General features: G+C 38.1%; 1 protein-coding gene across 9 annotated transcripts; it reads right to left on the bottom strand.

The window, feature by feature from the left end:
• Positions 1 to 511: 511 nt before the first annotated feature.
• Positions 512 to 19,624, bottom strand: tom1 (target of myb1 membrane trafficking protein). 9 transcript variants are annotated; one of them, XM_034222713.1, is made up of 16 exons: positions 19,492 to 19,624; positions 18,411 to 18,495; positions 17,886 to 17,964; positions 16,415 to 16,564; positions 15,320 to 15,454; positions 12,776 to 12,898; positions 12,008 to 12,124; positions 10,472 to 10,605; positions 9,806 to 9,848; positions 9,565 to 9,694; positions 9,407 to 9,470; positions 8,541 to 8,583; positions 6,206 to 6,268; positions 4,217 to 4,279; positions 3,455 to 3,506; positions 512 to 1,174 (listed from the first exon to the last, which is right to left on the bottom strand). In XM_034222713.1, the coding sequence occupies exons 1-16, from the start codon at positions 19,541 to 19,543 to the stop codon at positions 1,080 to 1,082; spliced, it is 1,428 nt and encodes a 475-aa protein (XP_034078604.1). In that variant the 5' UTR covers positions 19,544 to 19,624; the 3' UTR covers positions 512 to 1,079. The 9 variants fall into 9 exon arrangements, with proteins under 9 accessions (XP_034078604.1, XP_034078606.1, XP_034078605.1 ...); XM_034222715.1 differs by having other exon boundaries at positions 3,455 to 3,494; XM_034222714.1 differs by having other exon boundaries at positions 10,472 to 10,602.
• Between the last annotated feature and the right edge of the window lie 3,384 nt (positions 19,625 to 23,008).

Genomic DNA, 23,008 nt, shown 5'->3' with positions numbered 1-23,008 from the left:
TCTACAGAATTACAACTAAAAACCCATTTCTTATTTCGGTTTCATACAAACACTACCACTGACCCTGTTACCCTCTGTTACCCTCTGTTACCCTTAACCATTCATTTATAGTTTTTAAATTCTACTGCATTGTTATATATATTGATATATACACACATACGAGGAATGTATTTGCTTTGTTGGATGGCGGTGCATTCATAAACACAGTAAGAGAAATACCATTTTTTTTTTTAAAGTTTGAAAACTGTCATTCAAATATAAAAATGTATGTTTACAAGAAATATAAATATACAGGAAATATTCATCATATATTTTTACATTGATTTAATATGGTAAATGGACTGTACGCTTTATCAGGTATTTTACCCCTATCTATGTGTATATAGACTTCTTGCACTATTTTTGTATTTTTAAACATAAAAATATTTGGCTCCATACCTGCAAAGCTATAAATAGGATTATACAGTTAATGCACATTAATTCATTGATGTTAGAATAAAACCAGCCAGTCTTCCAGTTAATATTTCAGTTTAATATATGACAGCAGTGCCAGGACTTCCTGTTGAACTTCAAGTAAGACATATTCACAGGGGAATGCTGGATGTAAAAAAAAAACATCATTCTCTAACATCCTCCATCAAACTCTTTCCTTATGTAATATCACATCTGCTCTGACATACAAGCTAACAGTGTGCTACTTGGACAGGGGCGTTTTATGCAACCAATCACCATGACATATACATATATATATATATTTAACAGCAATATAATACATCATCTATGTTGCAAAAGTCTGTGACAATATTATCTCTTTTGTTTTTTAAACAGCAGGAATGTAACCATATAAAATGTGCAAATGTTTGCATCCCACACATGGACAAACCCTCATTACGACGTCAAGTAAAACCTCCGCCCTTCATCAAATAACGTTACCTTTTATTGGTTAAAAAAACATGTTTGCTCCACCATACAGAGCAGTATTATACACAGCTGTGCGTCCTTCAGGTATGGGTTGTTATGCCCATTCCTCTCCCAGCAGCTGGAGCTTCATGAGTGTTATTAGTTTCTCTGAAGTGTAGTTAAGACTCGGAGGTGTTGTTATCCTGAGAGGAAGCTCGCACCGACGGCAGACGCTCAGCCGCTTCTGCTCGTCCCGCCAGAAACTTATCGAATTCTGCAGAGAGAGAGAGAAGCAGGGTGAGATCAGAAATCAGAAATGCTTTTGCAACATTTTTGCTTTTTTCCTATGTTTCCTTTTCAACTCTCATTGATTGTGAAGCACCTTGAGATGTTTTTAAAGTGTGCTATACAAATGAAATGTATGTATGTGTATATTCTTCCTACAGCGGGGGTTTATAAACTGTTAGAGTAAGGGGACAGTGCAGATACAAAGGTAAAATAAACGAGTAGGTGGGAAGTTCATAATGCTTTCTGTTCCATATTGTTGTCATATTTATTTTACATGTTCCTCATTTTACCTTTGTTTCTTGTGTGATATTTGTTTGTAAAGTGACTTGAAATACCTAAAAAAGCGCTATATATTAAATGTATTATTACTAGACAAACATATTAAAGAAAGAGGCAAGTAAACGTTCATAAAAGCAAATCCAATATGTTAAGAAAATAAATAAGTGTTTGTTGTGTGAAATGTTTTTCTGTAAAGTGAGTTTGAGTACCTAGAAAAGCGCTATATAAATGAGATGTATTATTATTATTATTATAAGACTAATGAAGCTCAGCGCAAGTTATTTCAGGAAGACTGGTTCCCACGCTCTCATTCACAATTCTCTCTCACTCACTCGTCAGACTCATACCCCAGCTAAACCAATCAGTCCCGTCTCATCCCCCACAAGCCAATCACAGCACACCCGGCAAACGTTTAAATCTGATCCTTTTCTCCCTCGCCAGCATCGTTCAGAGAATTGATGCAACCCACCTCCACCTCCTTCCTTCACCTCCTTCCTTCACCTCCAGTCATCAGATCCAGGGCCAGGCTAGCCCAGAAGAACCCTCATCATCAAGGACCTGAATTCCCCTTCAGCACTCCACCACCACCAGTGTCTAGACCCCGGGGGGGGTTTCTCTTTTCCTAGTGGGCTTCTCCCCCCCCCCCCTAAATCCATCACAGTATGATGGGGTCTAATCTCCAAAATGTATATTACCCCTCGGGCAATACATATGCTATCAAACTCACGGAATAAGTCTCTCCTGATTGAAACATATTCAATTAAGAGACAAGCACAAGTTCATTAAAGAAAATCAAATAAGTAAGAATTAAATTAAATGGTGAATTAAAAAAGAATCAGTAAATAAGTAAATATAAAAAACTAGTGAAGTAGCAGCTAGTAATGACTTAGATTATAGACTGTATTGATGAGATGGGATAACATTTCAGGAGAAATCACATATGCTGAATTTAAAAATAGGATAATAAAATAGTAAAGTTTAAACCTAATTAATGCATAATGATGTCAACATAAATATGAGGAGAATAATGTAATTTGAAAGGGTCACTGCAAACGTTTGGTAATGACTGATTTAGAGCAGTAAGCTGATATTTTAATAATACAAAATAATAATATGAATACATTTTATGTATAAAGTACTTTTACAGGAGCTCAAAGATGCTTTACATAGTTATAAAAAAACCGTAGGATCAAAATAATCCTAAACTGATTAGTAACCAAGTCAGTTTTGTCATCTTCAGGGTATATGCAGGAATCCTGAAGTCAGATGTAAAACCTTATAAGACCTTTTTTAAGACCCTTTCCACACATTTTAAGACCTCATGGCCACTTGGAGTTCTAACCGGTTACCTTGGCGACACACTTTACCTCACATTGACTATATACAGTATTGATTGTCCTTCCTCCTGATCTTCCAACCATTTGGACGCAAACTTGCATTTCCCCATAACGATGTTGCTTAGCAACCGGCGTAAACGGACCTCCGCGCGCTATCAAGCAGTGAGCGTGCGATGTCCTGTTCAGATGACGTCAAACCCAACGGGATGCCATAAATAAACTACACAGAATCACACTACACACCTACGCCATGATTACATTCAGGCAGCACTGTAGAATACAACCTCTTTGGACCATTTATATACTTATTGAAAACAACAAAATGTAATACCTTGGAAAATGCCGTTTAATAGCCTTAACTTTTGCTAAATTGATTTATCAACTTTTAATACTTTTTAAGACGCTGCGGACACCCTGGTCTTAGAAATTTTTTTTTTAATATAGCAGCAGTCTTTATAAAGTAGATGTTAAAAATGTTTCTGGAGTATGAAGCACCCATAGGTGGCACCACATGTCCATTTAAGTCCCTAGTGCCACCTATGGGTCCAATGTGTCTTCTATTAAAGCTTCTATTGAGCTTTTCTAATGATAAATGTCTAAAAATGTGTCTATCGTCAAATAAAAACCGAGTGAATTGTGAAGAGCCTCACCTTCACTGGTCACTCCGTCTGAATCCTCGTAGTCATCGTACTGTGTCACAAACAGAAAACACATATGTTGCTTTTAATACACACACAACTTGTGAAGTAACAGTAAAATAATTGAGATAATCAGAACACATGAGTCAGTACGGAGACATTTCAGTCCATTTGAATTAAGTGTTGAATTATCTGCATAGGGAGGTGATTGTTATGGGATACAATGAGGTCATACTTGACTCCAATCATCTATTTGTAATTAAAAACAAACATTATTGGACCTATAATATTCCCTGACTGTTTCAATACTAACACCATGGGTTAGAATCTGGAGTCTGATATAGAGAATCCATTAGGAGTAATATATAGATAAATAAATAATAAATAAGAGTATATTCATGTACTGATGCAACACCATGTGTGTTCCTATGGTTACAATACGTGTTAAATAGAAACACACGCATGAAATAAATGAACACCTACGCGTTTGTTCAGCAGGATAAACCGCTGTTATAATTGTTGAAGGGTAAAGGCAACCTCCAGAAGTAAAGAGCTAACGTGGCTAATTCACTTCTCCTTTTTGTGAGATAACATTGTCCTTGCCTTCCTTCTCTGCTGTTTATCTTGTTATGTCTGTCTTAGGAAATATATTATACAATCTATCTGAAAGAAAAGTGTTGAAATGAACAGGAATGCTCTGTATGAGAATCAAGAATTAAACAGTAAAATGTGGAGTAAAACCAACTAACACAGTTGTAGATTTTGTAGATTTACCTCATCCTCCAAATCTAGCCATTTCTCAATATCATCCATCACGGTGTTCTGGTTGATGGGTATCTAAGAAAGAGAGCAGAGCGTTAGGGAGATCAGAGCAGAAACATATGAACGACTGCTTTAACTTAATGAAAAATACTACAAAACAACCAAAAATCAAACTTAACAACAAAGGAATAACCACATGTTGGGAAGCAAAGCACAGGTATGATGTAGCCCATCAGGCAACGCTGACACTGTCATGCTGAGTGTTGGGCGTCGGCTCTGAGAACATGCAGACCATTGGGTTTATCTCAATAGAGAGGTGCAGGGATGACGTGTTTTTGTAATCCGACCCAGATTTTAGCATCACAAGGGCTTTTGTTTTGTTTTTGTTACAATGCAGAAAATAATCTCTGCTACAACTAGATCACATGGTCACATGACTTCACGTCAACAATGCTAAACTAAAGGAGGCTAATGTTGGGCTATAAAGGAACTACAGCACGGTCACATGACTTCACGTCACTACCGCTAAGCTAAAGGCGGCTAATGTTGGGCTGTAAAGGAACTACAGCACGGTCACATGACTTCACGTCACTACCGCTAAGCTAAAGGTGGCTAATGTTGGGCTGTAAAGGAACTACAGCACGGTCACATGACTTCACGTCACTACCGCTAAGCTAAAGGTGGCTAATGTTGGGCTATAAAGGAACTACAGCACGGTCTGACTTCACGTCACTACCGCTAAGCTAAAGGTGGCTAATGTTGGGCTGTAAAGGAACTACAGCACGGTCTGACTTCACGTCACTTCCGCTAAGCTAAAGGTGGCTAATGTTGGGCTGTAAAGGAACTACAGCACGGTCACATGACTTCACGTCACCACCGCTAAGCTAAAGGTGGCTAATGTTGGGCTATAAAGGAACTACAGCACGCTCACATGACTTCACGTCACTACCGCTAAGCTAAAGGTGGCTAATGTTGGGCTATAAAGGAACTACAGCACGGTCACATGACTTCACGTCACTACCGCTAAGCTAAAGGTGGCTAATGTTGGGCTGTAAAGGAACTACAGCACGGTCACATGACTTCACGTCACTACCGCTAAGCTAAAGGTGGCTAATGTTGGGCTATAAAGGAACTACAGCACGGTCTGACTTCACGTCACTACCGCTAAGCTAAAGGTGGCTAATGTTGGGCTGTAAAGGAACTACAGCACGGTCACATGACTTCACGTCACTACCGCTAAGCTAAAGGTGGCTAATGTTGGGCTATAAAGGAACTACAGCACGGTCTGACTTCACGTCACTACCGCTAAGCTAAAGGTGGCTAATGTTGGGCTGTAAAGGAACTACAGCATGGTCTGACTTCACGTCACTACCGCTAAGCTAAAGGTGGCTAATGTTGGGCTATAAAGGAACTACAGCACGGTCACATGACTTCACGTCACCACCGCTAAGCTAAAGGTGGCTAATGTTGGGCTATAAAGGAACTACAGCACGCTCACATGACTTCACGTCACTACCGCTAAGCTAAAGGTGGCTAATGTTGGGCTATAAAGGAACTACAGCACGGTCACATGACTTCACCTCACCACCGCTAAGCTAAAGGCGGCTAATGTTCGGCTAAATAATGAAGTTAGAAGATGTCTTAAAAACTGAGGTTACTTAGAAGAGACTAAATGAGACTTCTTCATGATGAACATAAGCCACCATTAGCTTAGCTAGTTTTCATTAAAAAAATAAATAACGTCAAGCTATAAATTACATTCAATAAAACCAATGACTTCGAGACAATTAAGCCCTGATGCTATAATGCCAACTCATTCTCCGGTTTTTGGACTCATTCCTGCACCACTCTATACCAGAACCACCAAACCAAAAATAAAATGACCCAAATAAAAGCAATCCAGACCACAGCAAAAGTAAATTAAAACCTCACGACCAAACTGAGACACAGAGGAAGGTGTGGAAAGGTGAATCAATGGCACATTTTGAAACACAGACGCACCATTCCCCTTTTAATCATCCAATCTAACTTTGGAGAGGAGCTGCTGGAGGCCGGGCTGTCCTCCTTCACGATCAGACATAGAGTTCATTTAGGAGGAAAGAAGTTACTGACAGAGCCACACACACATGGACCCAACCCAGGAGCCGTTTATAGGCCAGTGTTGCATCAGGCATTTGATTTATCCACAGGTTTACTTACAAAATTCCCGCAAAAAAGTCATGTTCTTAGAATATTTTGACACGCTTTCTTCCTCATTTTGTGTTTTACGTAATTCCTTAAAGTCAGATTTTGCACAATCATTCCTAGGAACAACTTTAAAAGAAACAAAGTGTACTATGGCTTAGTTTAAATGAGTGTTTTTAAATGCCATTTTATAATATGTTTCTTATTGCTTTTAATGTCTTTCATTTTTGTAAAGCACTTTGAATTGCCTTACTTTCATTTATCCAGGAGAACAAAGCAGTTTCTTCCTGTTCACACTGGCTGACTAGCAGCTGCTGGAGATCATAGATTCAACCCGCAATTTGTTTATTTATTTGTTTGCCAATTTGCACAGGATTTGTATAATACCACAACAACACTTTCCTTTCCACTGTTGTTAGGCTGCCATATATTTTAGATCGGCATCTTAAATCTTTAAACAGAGATTCCTCCAGTTTATTGTTTTTGTTATTTCTTAACTCTTAAAAGGTGGGGTCGGTAATTTTGGAGAAACCAGCTTGAGTGCGCTAGAATTAGAAAATACACAACCGGAACAAATCTGCCACTTCCTTACAGAGCCCCTCCTCCAACACACACGAACGCGCACATGACCAATGAGGGCACGAGATACATTTGTGCCCAGATGGAAGGCTGACAGGCAGGTAGGCCTGCCAACATTAATTACACTGTAATCTGAGTTTTTTTTAATTTGAACTGTATTGTCGTACTATATCTTAGATATTTTATTTAAGTGTATTTGAAGTGTACTAAGTATTATGTTCGTAACCTGTATTTAAATCGGGCTTTATAATTATTTGAGTGACCGAGATCATGTAAGTGTATTTCAAGTGGACTATGTATTCATTTATTGAGCTGTACTTAAATTAGGTTTTTAAATTGTTTGACTGATAGAGATCATGCAATGTTATTATTTGTTTATTGATTGTTATGAACCTGCCTGAGGACCACAGATGGAATTAGCTATAATCTGGCATCTCTTCTCTTTGCTGAGATTAATGTTTTGTATGCATGGTCCTTCTATAAATAAATACAAAAAAATCCAGTTACTTTAGCCGGGCCGGCTCAGATGGTTGGTCGTGCTTTTTACAGCGCCACGGCTTCCACAGATGAATTTATTGTCAAAGCATTTAATGTATTCATTGCTATCGGGATGTTAAGAGCATTCCATGGAATATAACAAGTGTTTCTGAAGTGAATTACCTACCCCACCTTTAAGTTGCATCAAATTCACTTCTGTAAACTGCTGCCATGACACAATTACAGTAGTTAGCTTTTCTTCCTCAGTCCAATTTGGCCTCTTATTCTGCATGTTTCTAACATTACCAAATAGAAACTTCCATTAAACGCTACAGAAAGTCAAAGTACCATCACTTTGGCAACCGTGAATAGCTGTTAACAGCTTTTTCTTGTTGCCTTGGGAATCAGATTGAGATATTTTTAGCAACCGTCTAATTTGATTTCCTTAACCATGAACATGTAAATGACTAAAGGGAAATCCTTATCAGAAAACCTTTTTGTTCAACCAGCCTTAGGTGAAACTGTACTGTAACTAAAACTCACTAGTTGTGTTGATCAAACATTAATCATATTGTCATCATTACTATCTTCAAACATACTATTGTAATATACACATCTTTACGTGTTATCGTACAATGTAAAATCCAATTCAATGTATTTTAGGATTCTCTCTCTAACTGTGTGAGACAAATATATACGAAGGAAGTCAGTCTCTCTCTCTCTAGAGAGAGGAGAGAGAGAGAGAGAGAGAGAGAGAGAGAGAGAGAGAGAGAGAGAGAGAAGAGAGAGAGATAGAGAGAGATCAGATATATAATATAGAGCTAGCGCGTAGATATCTATATATAGTATATATCTCATCTAGATCTCTACTCTCTATCTATATCATATATGCATATATAGATAGATATAGATCTCTCTCTCTATCTCCTCCTCCTCTCTCTCTCTCTATCTCTCTCTCTATACTCCTTCTCTCTCTCTCTCTCTCTCTCTCTCTCTCTCTCTCTCTCTCTCTCTCTCATCCCTTCACATGCAGAGGATAATTCTTGTGACTAAACCTGTCAAAGTGTGAAAGGTGAAACTAAGAGACTCTTCTTACCGCAGCAGCGTTGTTTATCCTGCCGTCCACTTCACTCTGATCACTGAAACAGGAGATTTGTACATTAGTTGACTGCCAAGTAGACTAATGAGAAACACTGGATCCAACAAGGAATGAGCTGGAATTAAACAAATTAAAATAACAACAACTTTGTTAATCCCATTCTTGAGAATTTGCACAGAACGAGCTGCATGATTGTAAACATCGTCATAGTAAACATTAGGAGAATTTGATTTGTTATTAAGAAACCTTCCCTTTGGTTCAGTGATTCCCAACTGATGCATCCCCACAGTTTAACTTTAACACCACGATAAACCACGAGGGTTTTATGTTATTCAAAAGCTACGAATCCTATTAAAAACTGACAGTGTTTAGTTTAGTTAGCTCAAAGTACAAACCATTATTAATAACTTTGATCTACTATTTAAATATTTAATCATTACCTTTAGTTAATTTTTCAAAATGTATGTTTAGCTTCCTATTTAAACACTTTAATTCATTGCTTTTAGCTAGTTTTCATCTGTTTTTCATTACTTTCGCTCATTTATTCAACTGTTGATTTACTACTTTTAGCTTGCTATTTCAATGGTTTTTCATAACCTTATGCTAATTTAACAGATATTTCCTATTTTTTATCTAGCTATTTCAACTGTGTCATTTGAAATGTTAATTATTTACTTTTAGCTAACTAATTTACCAGTTTTTTTCCTTATTTTTAGCTAGTAAAGCTGGTATTTGTTCTTGTCTGCCTGCTAGGGAACTAGTTTTCATGTTCTTTTCAAATAACCTAGGAATCACTGTATAAATAAACGCCCAAAGTAAAATCCTTGCAACTTGTGTTAACTCTTGAAACAGTGTTTGTGTACCTCGGTCTTTGTTGAGTTGAGGCATTTATTCTCGGAGATAATGCGTCATCTGATTCACTTGTACCTGCAAAGAAGAACAGCAATAAGTAACCAGAGCATAGAAGAAGAAGAACATATACATACTCTAAACATGTGTGTATCAATACAGGAATACTTACTGAGTCTCGCCATCTGACTGGACACACTGTCGGCTTTTGAGAGGCTGAACGAGCTGTCGTTTGTAACGGATGCAACACCGGACTCAGGCGTCAAATCGAAGTCTGATGTGAGGTTGACGTATGTGTGACTCTGAGGGACAAAAAGTGAAAGTCCATGATCCAAATGTGTTCTAAAACTATGAGTGTTGAGCTGTTGAGTACAAATAACATCCAACTCAAATATTACTGCCATGTTCTTTACCTTCTCTGCTGTGTTGTGTCCATTTGGTATTCGTCTCTCAAACCTATAAACACCAGAAAGAAATTATTCCACGACATTTTGAAAAAAATGTGTACTTTTTACTCCATTACTTTTAACTGACAGCTTTAGTTACTTTACAGATTCAGACTAATCGCTAACACAGAAATATGAACCATAAACAAATAGACATATCATTGTACGTTAAGTAATTAAAATAAAATAAGCTTCATATTTACCAGCTGTAATGAACATATTAATGCATTAATAATCATAATCCAGTCATTTAATATATATGATTTGGAAATGGGCTATTACGCTTAAAAAGTACTTTTATTTTTGGTGCTTTAAGTAGATTTAGTTCCCAATGCTTTTTACTTATACTGAAGTAAGATTTTGAATGACTTTTACTTGTAACAGAGTATTTTTGATTTAGTACTGCAACTTTAACTTGAGTAAAAAACCTTAATCCACTGCTGCAAATGGCAAAATACAACCTGTATTAAAGGTCCCCTATTATACTGTTTTTCATCAATATATTATAGGTCTCAGATATATTATATATATTTGGCTCCAAACACCAAACAGATCATTGTAGCATCCCATAATCCCCTGTTTCAGCCCTGTTTCAAAAGAGCTTTTACTTTATATGAAAATAAGGTATTGAACCTCTGGTAGCGGGTGAAGGCGGTGTTCATCTCGTCGTTGGCTGCCAGCAGTTCTTCGATCAGCTTTTCCTCGCTGAGCCGCGGCACCACCTTCACAATCCTGTCCTGCATTTCCTTACACACTGAATATAACTGCTAATGACACAACCAGACAAACAATGTGTGGGCGGGGGTTTGAGGGGCCGATGGTTCACAAAATGCATAAAGTACGAGATCAGTTAAGGGTAAGGCACTCTCTATCGCTCAACATCACTGGAAGGAAATTAGTATCTGGCATAACATACTTCACATTGATACATTTAATTTTTTTTTGTTGGTATTATTACAATAATTTGCTCATATAATGAATTGACAGAGTTTAGTTTGCAAGCATACAGATAACATCTCACAAGAAGTAGCAGAAGTTCAAAGTTTAAACTATTTATCCTTTGCTTTTATCTACTATTCAAATGTGCCTTTCATTCAAGATATTCATTAACACCTTTACTTGCTTGTTCTAATAATGTATGCCTTACGTTTAGCTACTATGAAAGTATTTGCTCATTACTTTTAAGCCAACTTGTCAAAAAGGTATTTAATCCCTTTTATATAATAAAATATAGGTATTTAGCTAATTATTTCAACTGTTAGATAATTGCTTTAGCTAGTTATTTAAGTGTCCATTGATTACATTTAGCTTAGCATGTTCACTTGTAATGTCTAACTATTTGCTTACTTTTATCTAACTATGTCAACCATTAATCCATTATTTTTAGCTAGCTATTATATCATCTGTTAATATTACATTAGCTTAGCATTTCCACTGTTAAATCATAACCTCTAGTTACCTATTTTAACAGTTTTTTCATTACTTTAAGCTAACTATTTTAACTATACATTCGTAACTTTTAGCTAACTATGTCAACTGTTTAATCATTAGCCTACTTATCTGTTTATTCCTTAGCCATTAGCTAACTATGTCAACTGTTTATTCATTAGCCTGCTTATCTGTTTATTCCTTAGCCATTAGCTAACTATGTCAACTGTTTATTCATTAGCTTGCTTAGCTAAATATTTGAACTGTTAATTCATTAGCCTGCTTAGCTAAATATTTGAACTGTTAATTCATTAGCCTGCTTAGCTAACAATATCAACTGTTTATTCCTTAGCCTACTTAGCTAACTATGTCAACTGTTTATTCCTTAGCCTACTTAGCTAACTATGTCAACTGTTTATTCCTTAGCCTACTTATTACAACTGTTTATTCATTAGCCTACTTAGCTAAAGATTTCAAATGTTTATTCATGAGCCTACTTAGCTAACTTATTCAACCGTTTATTCATTAGCCTACTTAGCTAACTATTTCAACAGATAATTCAATACTTTGAGCTAGCTCTTTCAACTGTATATTAGCATACCTTTACCTAATTCAGCTGTTCAATCATTATTTTGAACTAACTATTTTAGGTGTGAAGTCATGTAGCTCAACATGACTAACAGGAATGTGTTGCATAGAATACTTCACATGAATAGTCCTTTTTTGGTCATGTTGTTTTACCTCCAGGAGCTCCATGTCTGTTTGCTTCACAGTGACAGGATCCATCTGACTCATCATGTCTGACATCGTGGTCAGGTTGGTGCGCACCACTCCCAGCTCTACCTTCAGCTGCTTTATCTGCACAATCAATAACAATGCCTGAATAAACACTGGTAGAGCATTTCCTTTTAAGAGCAAATATTGATATTTTAAAGTGTCTGACAGGAAATGTGAATAGGGCTCCACAATTGGGAAAAGTATGATTATTTAAAATCATATTTCGATTACAATATATGCACGTTTGATCAGTTTTGCATAATTATTCTTACTATGCTTAAAATATATATAGAAATTATCATAGTGGATTCTTTTAAGAGGATCTCTGCAGCTCAAAATAGTATTTTATAGCACATACATATATCACTTATTCTATGTATTTAATATTATGTATTCTATAGTATAGATACTCCGTAGATTTGTATATTTTATCTTCCTTTTTCTTATGTGTTACTCTTATGCAATGCCTTGTAAATATGCTGCAGTTACAAAAACCATTTCCCAAATAAAGTAACTAAAACCTAAACTAATATTTAGCATTCAACAAATATTGTGCTTCCTTTGTTTTGAATAAAGCACAAGTCCATACTGTGATAACATTTTGATTAATTGTGCAGCCGTAGTCATGCAACCACATTTAACCAATCATGGCAAAAAGACAAGTTATTGATAGGAAAACAGAATGCAGTTTAAAAGCTAAAAGCAGTGTTTCTGATGCAGGGGGAGCGTCACCTGGCTGGGAGTCAGAGCATTGTTGCCCTCGAGGGCCAGCTTTAGCTCGGAGCACTGAGGAGAGATGAGCGGAGGTTTGGAAGAGAGAAGCGTAGTGACAGCAGCACCGTTCACAGGAGCAGTCTAAAGCACAGAAACACAAAGAAACCCCAAGGAAAAATCACCAAAGAGGACAGAAAGCAACCCAAATATCAGCACCAGACATACCTGAACCTTATTCCAGGGCTTGGATGGTCATGTTCACACTAACTAACTGATTTTGACTTGAATTTCTTATGTTTACTGTTGGGAAAATTCTGAATGTACCCTTCCAATATCAGAGTGACGTGATAACAAAGGTATCCCAGCTGTAGTTGAGTACATGACAGGATGTGTGATTACCTAGAAGAGCATCAGGACTGTTTGAGGCAAATGATAGCTATGTGATTAACATGATGATTCAGCCTCTATGGAGAGAGACATCAAGCATGCTCATTTCTGACGTGGAGCTAACCTGAAGTAAACATTGAATACTGATTTCTATTCCTCCATCTTGTGACTGTGTAACTCCCTCTCTTGGATATCAGCATGTGAAGGACACTGTTCAGGAACTAGTTGATGCTCTGTATGTGATGACTACTTCCATTCTGGAGAGGATCACAGACACATGGATCCTGAGACTGAAGCTCAAGCCGGGGACGAGTGAGATTTTCCTAACATTTACATACATATTTTTACTCGATTTTATCTTTTTATTCCATTTCAGTTGTTGGAGCAATTGTCGTTAAACCCAATTTATTCCTGCGATAAATAAAGTAGTCTGATTCTTAAATAATACACACACAATTTGATCAAAGTTTGTTGAGCCAAATTAGCAATTTCCCCACTGGATTGTTCGAGTGCTCCCAAAGATCCCCCACATGCACAGCAAGCCAAATATCAGCACCAGCCATTTTCTTTTTAGGGCTTGGATGGTCATGGTTCACACTTAGTGACGTGCAGTTGCTCGAGATTATAGATTAAATCTGCAGTTTATTTTGGCTAATTTTCACAGGATTTGTAGCACCCACAACAACACATTTTTGCCGCTGTTGAGTTAATTTTTCCTTTATTTCTTACCACATTAGTTCTGTCAGTGCTAGTAACATTTGGAACAAATTAAAATAAAGTTTACTCTCCACATATTTATCAAGTAGTGTGAGCTTTTCTTCCTCTGTCCAATTTGGCCTTTCATTCCTGGACATTAGTGGCACATTTCCACTCGCTCAGGCCTCGGGCTGCCTCGTTGGCCGTCCGAGCAAGCTTGCTTCTAGATATATATGCGACGCTAGGGATGATCTCGCGCGCGATCTTGTGGCGATTCTCTCTGACCAATCAGCAGTCGAGAGTGTTGACGTTACTAGTTCAGTCCTGGTCTGATAGAACCACGATTTTATGGGGCCGGAAAAAGAGGGAAAAAGTATCCGCTAGCCGGTACTACGCTATATGGAAAGGCCACCGAAAAGTGGCCTGCCGCTTGAGGACGATTAAGGACGCTTAAACGGGGCTACCCGCGCAGTGGAAATGCGCCATAAGAGTCTACGTTTTTAACTTTAGAAAATAATATTTTCCCTTTAACACCAAAACATGGTCTTGGGTCTTTACAATATATTGATAACTAAATGTTGCTTTTTTTAGATGTTGGATGTAACCGTCTCAAACTAAATAGACTTTAATCAAATCCTTCACCAAAACGTCTCTGAGCTAGTGACCACAGGTAATTCAGTATTGTATTTTTTTATTATATTATTATATTTTATTATATTATATCATAACTTAGTACTTTTTTTAAACATATGTAACATTAAGCTGCTGTAACGATGCAAATTTCCCCTCCGTGGGACTAATAAAGGTATTCTGATTCTGATAACTTTAGCTCACTGACAGCACTACTTTGCCTCAAACTTTCTCCTCCATCCTATACATTATACATCTCCATCAATTCAATTCCATAATTGCACAATACCATGAAGATCTCTATTGTGACAATGTTACTCAACTTTTACTCAACGTTGGTAACGATGCGATGAGTGCAGTATGATATAGTATTTCATAGATTTGCAAAAGCTACAAAAAAGTGGTACAACTTGTCCCTTGACAGGCACAGTCTGCCAAACAAAGGCACTGAAACTAAAATATCCGAAAGAAAAACGCCCGAAGATTACAGGCAGCGACCCAGATACCAGCACCAGGCAAGCATATACCTTTTTGTAGGGCTTTGAACACCAAAACATTGTCTTGGGTCTTTAGAATGTATTGATAATGTAATTTTGCTTGTTTTTTTTAACCCAATGAATCAGTTTGAGATGTTGCATGTGTCTTAAACTAAAATGTCTTAATCAAATCCTTCACCAAACGGTAATTCTGTATTGTAACTTAAAATTGTAACTTTCATAGATTTGCAAAAGCTACAAAAATGTGATCCCAATGGTCCTTTCACAGGAAAAGTCGAAGGCACTGAAACAAAAAGACCCGAAAGAAAAACGACCGAAGATGACAGGCAGCGACCCAGGTACATGCTTGTACCTTTTTGGGCGCTTGTTCAGGCGAGTACCCGTCCAGCTCCGTCATGGGGAACTCCAGCCCCTTCCTGCGCAGGTCCTCGTACACCGACACCACGCCCGTCAGGTCTGGAGAGCTGCGAAACGCATCCGCCCACGCCTGAAGGAGGAAACCACAGATATTATCAGAGAATAAAGAAACGTGACCACACCAAGACTCATTACAATACAACAACCCTGATGTGTTTTCACAAGCTGCCACAGGGTTGCCAAACACCTTAGGTGGCATTTCTTTTTACATGTACGATGCTGAGCAATGATCTGCAACCTGTGTTGTTTTAAAGCTGGGTGGAATTAGCAAGCCAACACTAGCCAACTAGCAAACTGTCTGAAAGATAGCGTGAGTGGGGATAGGACCATAATCTGAATACTTTATTTATCCAAGCATGTAAAATAAAAATATATAACAAATTGAATACAAGTATTATTATAAATATAAGAGTTAAAAGTAAAAAATATGCAATAAAATAAAAATATGTATGTAAACATAAGGCAAGGCAAGTTTATTTATATAGCACTTTGCAACACAAGGCAATTCAAAGTGCTTTGCAAAAAATGAAAGACATTAAGAAAATGGCATTAAAATCAGTCATTAAAAAGAAAAGATAATAAAATAAACATTAAAAGAAAAAATACATTGATAAAATACATAAGACATAAGAATTTAAAATAAAAATGTGCAATAAAAATCTGAAATTAAATATAATAGGGAAAAATATATGTATATAAAAATGTGAAGTTAAAGCAAAAATGCACAATAAACAGATAATAGAAACGACAAATGTGCAAAGAAAATCTAATAATATATAAACATAGAAGTAAAAATGTGCACATTGTACTACAATATAAAACAATGAATATGTAAAAATACATGTATTCGTATTAATAAAGCTATGTGTAGCGCAGTATTAACACTATTTAATAATGATGAGTCACAGAGGCTGAGGTAATTACAGTCGAGCAACCTGACCGCACCAAGACTCATTACAAAACAATAACCCAGATTATTTTCCCATGGTGCCTCAGTGTGTTCAACGTGTTGTGCAGCATTTCCTCCTACCTGCACGATGCTGAGCACGCGGTCGTGGACGACTAAAGGAGGGTTGTTCCTCGGGATGATCGCTCGCACCAACACGCCCTCCACAAAATCCCTCGTCGTCACCAGGATGTGGAACCTGTAGCCGCAGTTCTTCACACACGTCTCCAGGACCTGACGCGCAGAACAAGTGATATTTTACAACTCAAACGATACTGTAGAGGAAACTTCTGTGTAGCAATGCTGTGGGAGTCACCGACTCAGGAAGGAGCCACGGTAGGAGCAGTAGCTTTGATGTCAAACACTGATGGTTTATTTGGAGTTAGGGCCGGAGGATTCACATCACAAGTCCACAGCAGTCCCGGTGAGACTGCACGGGTGGGTTGCCACGTCAATTCTCAAGAACTCTACCTCAGACCCATGTATTTAGCTAGTTCTGAGAGCATCATCAAACTGCTACATAACAAGATAAAATCATAACACCTCTATCAGCTGACGCCAACAGGCAGGAACAGGGAGACAGAACACTGAGAGCACAGCAGCCAAGGTTACGAGGTGCGTGTGCTCAGTCAGGACAGTTTGAACTGATAAACTGGGTCAAAGTTATGGGCCTTGGAAAATATTTCCACAACAGATACGATAATACTTCAATGGTCAGATCAAGTCTGAAATGCTCCTTGCACCGCAGCAGCTCCATGTGTGACATCAACAGACAAACATCAAGACACAATACATGGAAAACAAACATTGAACATAGCAGCACGATCACTGAGAGAAAAGCCTTCAGCGTGCTTTGGATCTGGACTCAGCTCTGAGTTCACTGAGAGGATCGACTGCAGCACAAAGGATGCTTCAGTCTGACTTTATTGAATTGCGGGGCCCTGAGAACATTACAGTAACTCAAGTACCATACTTAAGTACTACAGTATATTGACATACTTGTACTTTACTTGTGTTTTTCCATTTTACGCTGCTTTACACTTTTAAACCACTACATTTCAGGAGCAAATATCCTACCTTTTACTCCACTACATACATTAATATCTACTTTTTACTTATAAAAACACATAATATGCCAATGATATAATAACAAAAGGCTCTTTCATGTATTCGTTAGAAAGAAAAACAGCTAGCGTAATTTTCTTTAATAAAACAATAGTGTGAATATAGCCATTATACAGGCTGTATAACCTGTGCAAGTATTAAATACTAAAAACACATACTGTAATATATATTGTATATTTCAATAGTCTGGTTTTTATTTTGTCTTGTGTTTATTTACATATGTTTTTCTATTTTATTTCATCTAATTATATCTTTGTATTTTCAGAACTTTGGGAAACTGTAAAAAAACGTATTCTGATTCTGATTATGCATACTGAGTACTTTTTAAATTTCAACCTTACATACATTTAGCTGATTCATCTTTTGTACTTCTACCCATTTAACACTATGAATTACTTGTAATAGAGTATTTTAAGTATTTCGCACTCACCGTGAGCGTCAGCATGACCTCCTTGAAGTTCTTGTTTCCCATAATCCTTTTCTTTAAGGCTCTGACGGCGTCTTTAGGTCTGTCAATCAGAAACATGTTCAGCAGTTAGAGGCAGCACACACACACACACACACACACACACACACACACACACACACACACACACACACACACACACACACACACACACACACACACACACACACACACACACACACACCACACACACACACACACACACACACACACACACACCACACACCACACACACACACACACACACACACACACACACACACACACCACACCACACACACACACACACACACACACACACACACACACACACCACAACACACACACACACACACACACACACACACACACACACACACACACACACACACACACACACACACACACACACACACACACACACACACACACACACACACACACACACACACACACACACACACACACACACACACACACACACACACACACACACACACCCACACCCACCCTTCCTCTGCGCTGTTGATGGCATCGCAGATCTCCATGTTGAGGGTCCAGTCGTCTGACGGCAGGTTGGAGTTGGTCGCACTCTCTGTGAAAAATACAATGTTTAAAATATGAATATATTACTGTACTAAAATGAATAGTGTAGTAATTACAGTTTAATCATAAATAAATCAAACCACTTTATTATTTACCTTTATGCTCAATGTGCCACAATATTGGTTCTAATTGGTCGTACGTAAAAAAGCCCACTTTTTTTATAAATAATAAAAGTAAGTAATTAGAAAAATGACACATATATTGTGTTCGATAAGTGTATGACTACTGTTTTTGTCCTTAAATATATATATAATGAAATATGTGCAAAATACAGTGTACTAGCTATAGTTTGAGTAGAAAAACTCACATTTCAGCCAAACAGTTTGACCTATTTTGTAGGTTTAATATATTTGTAATACGAAACGCTTGGTAGATATTTCTCACAACACAGTAATCATTTCTCCTCAGCATTACACTTGTAATTGCTACAGTACAGTGCGTTTCCTGATGTGTAGATATTGTGCTAGGCTATATTTATAGTGTATATGTATGTAAAGATATACAGATTATGAGTAATAACAGGATCTCTACCATGATTAAATCTGCTCATCTATTCATTCAAATGACTAACTCTCAATTTCCATAATCTCTTATCACACACACATGCAGTCATTAAGCTACAGTTGGACGTGCATCTAATTTAGGTCAGGAGGATGTGGCCCGCTTTAAACAGACAGAATAACAACCAATCAAATCACGCCTCACCTCACCTAAGCCCCGCCCCCTTACACATCATTGGTTAGCGGTCGCGACAATCAAACAGAAACCCGTTGCTACACTACTTGGTTAATAAATGCACCTTAAATTCATAAAAACACGTTTTATCAGGTGTATTTAAAACATGTTAATGACTCATTATAAGAGGAGAAGAAGCCTACGTGTCCTCAGCGGGATGCATCCGGTGAAGGTGACAAAGCCTGCAGGATTTGGGTGTTTTTTAAGCCTAACATGTGAATGAATTATGGCGGTATTTAAAATAACTCACCTATCCGCTGACCCACCGGCGTGCTGAAGGGATTCCCCAGTAGAAACTCCATGTTGAGGCCGAAGAGAAGCAGCTTGTCCCCGGTGTGAGTGCACCGACCTGCCTCTCTCTCTGCCGCTGCGCAACACCCAGCTCTGCGTCATCTTTAAAGAGACAGCAGCAGGCTGGAGCTGGAGGGGAATCAATTCAATTCAAAGGATTATTGTTTTATGCACATAAGCTACAGCAGAGGTGTACACGCTTTTTTCACCGAGGACCACATACAGACAAATATATATACGAAGGGCTGGCCACTCACTGGAGGTATACCGCCTCATAAGTTAAGAGAAACAAAGAGAAACAAAACAGCTCACAGCTCTCCGGTTTCACTTATTTTGTTGGCAGCTCATTCCTTAAAACATGAGCCCCATTTTGCTTATATCTGAGTACTTCTACTTTGACTAAAGTACAACATCTGAGTACTTCCACCTCTGGCTACATCATAGTTTGGCAATAAAGTCCCAGGCTCTTGCAACATACATTATATTTAAGACAAGAAATTGAACACAAATGATGTTATATAAATTATTATTTTATATATATAATGAAGTTAACTTTTTTAATGTCCAATTATGTTCATGTAAAATTGAATACGGTAGGCCTATTGCTTTTGGGTTGCTGTTAACTTCTAGTTGCAGAGCTTTCAACTAATCACATGGTTTGACTTATTCTTAATAGCTGTTTCCAAAATCTCAACTTTAACAACTTTTTAAAACATCCTTAAAGTGCTCAGAACAATGGAAGCTTGGACAGACTTTGTGTTGTGAGGCTCTCGGCCACTTGGGTGCACTGTTTGATTTCACATTTACAAAGGATTCAAAGACTTTATTTGATCATATGCACAATAGCGACAGCGTAGTTGTTGGCAATGAAAGCTTTTAAGTTTCAAGCTACTCCAACAACGCAACATACAATATATCTAAGATAAAAAAAGAAAAGGGAATGGGTCAAATAGTGCAAAAGAGATAATAAGGGAAGTTCAGGACCTTCAAGTCTCTGGGATGGTGAATTAATTAATACAAAAAGGGTTAGCACAAAAACAATAGTGTCCTCTGTAACCTGCCAGTACCCTGTTGCTATGTATTATGTATGTTTAAAAAAAATGTATAAACATTAATAGTTTGAATTGGCATTTCAAGAATTGTAAGCCACTTGTTTTTGATTTTTCACTTGATTTTATCTAACTTTTAATTTTGTTATATTAAAACATTCATTTTAAGGGTGATTTGGAAACACCTGCCCTGGGTCTACAGATGTAAAATAGCCTCTTGACACTTCACCCCAAATTGCTCCTGTGGGGATTAACAGTATTGAGTGTATGAAAGTCGCTTTGGGTAAAAGCGTCTAACAAGTGTCATGTAATGTAATGTCCATTATCATGTTCGGTCACATGACAGACTATAAAGGGTTTTTGGTTTCAAAAATAGCGTCTGACTTAAATAGCATCAAACTGTTAAGGTATGTATTAACAAAGCACTTATACTAATAAAGGACTGGCTTATCTAAAGCCAGTTGAGTAGCACTTGAAATGTTTGGCTCTATGAAACCTGATGTACTTTATGATTCTGTTTTCTTCAAGGTTGTGTCTTCCTGGTCGAATGTACTTATTGTAAGTCGCTTTGGATAAAAGCGTCAGCTAAATGTAATGTAATGTATGGCAAACATTGCAAGACATTTAGCATATACAGTATTTGACATTACAGGCAGAAAAATAGGCTAATGTTTAAAATAAGGATAAAATCTTTATGGTAAATGGTCTGTACTTATATATATCTTTATCAGGTCACACCTCATTCATGCAGAGCAGTACAACTTGCTCTGGGAAGCTAACACACACACACACACACACACACACACACACCACACACACACCACACACACACACACACACACACACACACACACACACACACACACACACCACACACACACACACACACACACACACCATTGGCCATCGGGAGCACCTCAGGGTTCAGTATCTTGCCCAAGGACACATCGACATGTTGAGTGCACGGGCTGGGATCGAACCAACAACCTTCTGATTGAAAGACAGTCCCTCGCAGCCACAGTGTGAAATGCATCAGAAGTTAAACTAAGTGTTGCATCTTTCTGCATTCCTTCCCAGCACATTTCACCTTCTAATGGTATTTTTTACTTTCCCTCCCCCCCCCTTTAAGTCAACCTTTTGTAACTCTGCTTTTGTTTCCCTCTCTTAGCTCTCAGTGAACATGAACTCCCACAAAGACCTTTTATTTACTGTCCCTGGAGAACACATACTGAGGGCTTCTCAGCATGTACCGCAGCATACTGTACAGCTCCAGGGTTATTAAACGCTTTCAGGAGAGCCGAAGCGGTAAAAAGCACAAAGTCTTTAATTGGCGAAGCTCGATATCGCCTTTCCAGGGACTGTTAACCGTCTGAGCCGACGCTGGATAAAAAGAACAAGCAGCATCTTCACAAGCATCCAATTAGAGAGGGTTGGCAGAAACGTGTCTGCAGCCATTCACAGTGTGTCGCTCCCTGATTAGTCTCCTCAAACGGCAAATTAAATACAGAGCGCTTCAGTCTGTTTATCTGCAGCCAGCTGTGGCCTTTATCATCGGCCATGAGGAGGAAACGCCAAACATTACTGTAGGAGAAGAAGAAGAGAGCTGGAGGAAGTACTCAGATTTAAAGAGACCCTATTCTGCTTTTTGGGGCCCCTGTAGTGAGAGGTTTTTATGCATGAAAATGGGCTGCAAAATTCGGCTTCATTCCCGAATTTCCTAAAACGCCTCCATTGGACTCCTTTCTTAAACATAACATCACTATGGAACATTCACGCTCCTATTGGCTAGAGCTCCAACATATTTTACGTGATAGGATAAGGGGCGGGACATCTCTAAGCGGTTGACCAATCACAACAGAGCCGGCCAGCTAACCAATCAGAGCAGACTGGGCTCTGGTTTCAGACAGAGGGTGAAAAGAGGTGCTGCAGCACAGGCAGTATGAGAAAAAGACTGAGTTTTATTCAGACACAAAAATATATGTTTTTGCTGCATCTCCCCTGTGAGTCATCTGTGGCTGCAGTGTGCTTTGTTGTGTGTGTGTGTGTGTGTGTGTGTGTGTGTGTGTGTGTGTGTGTGAGGTGTGAGGTGATGGAGGCAGCTGAGGTACGTTATGTGGAACTGAAACCATCTGGTTTTCTCCTCACCACAATGAACAATCATAACATCCCACAACACACACACGTACACACACACACTCCCGTTGTCATGGCAGTGACACAGGATGCTGGCAGATATTTACGTCCTGGTTTCCACCTGTTTCTATAGAATAGATGATGATATATGCACAGCAGCTGCATTTACAACATCCACAAGTAAGAATATTAACACATGATATGGGAAATAGACAATTAACATAAACGTAAAATCACTATAGAAACATGTTCAACACGGTTTCAGACAAAACATCTGTGTACCCTAAAAATGGA

Source organism: Gymnodraco acuticeps, unplaced genomic scaffold, assembly GCF_902827175.1.
Source record: "Gymnodraco acuticeps unplaced genomic scaffold, fGymAcu1.1, whole genome shotgun sequence".
NCBI lineage: Eukaryota > Metazoa > Chordata > Actinopteri > Perciformes > Bathydraconidae > Gymnodraco > Gymnodraco acuticeps.
This window is presented reverse-complemented; position numbering and strand designations above follow the sequence as displayed.

What these genes read in the sequence shown, in the direction of transcription:
- tom1 (XM_034222713.1), bottom strand. Translation starts at nt 19,543, where the DNA reads ATGGAGTTTCTACTGGGGAATCCCTTCAGCACGCCGGTGGGTCAGCGG. An exon ending in ATCAACAGCGCAGAGGAAGG is followed by an intron (nt 17,965 to 18,410) that starts GTGGGTGTGGGT and finishes TCTGATTGACAG; the next exon opens with ACCTAAAGACGCCGTCAGAG. An exon ending in AGACGGAGTGACCAGTGAAG is followed by an intron (nt 1,175 to 3,454) that starts GTGAGGCTCTTC and finishes CTCTCTCTGCAG; the next exon opens with AATTCGATAAGTTTCTGGCG.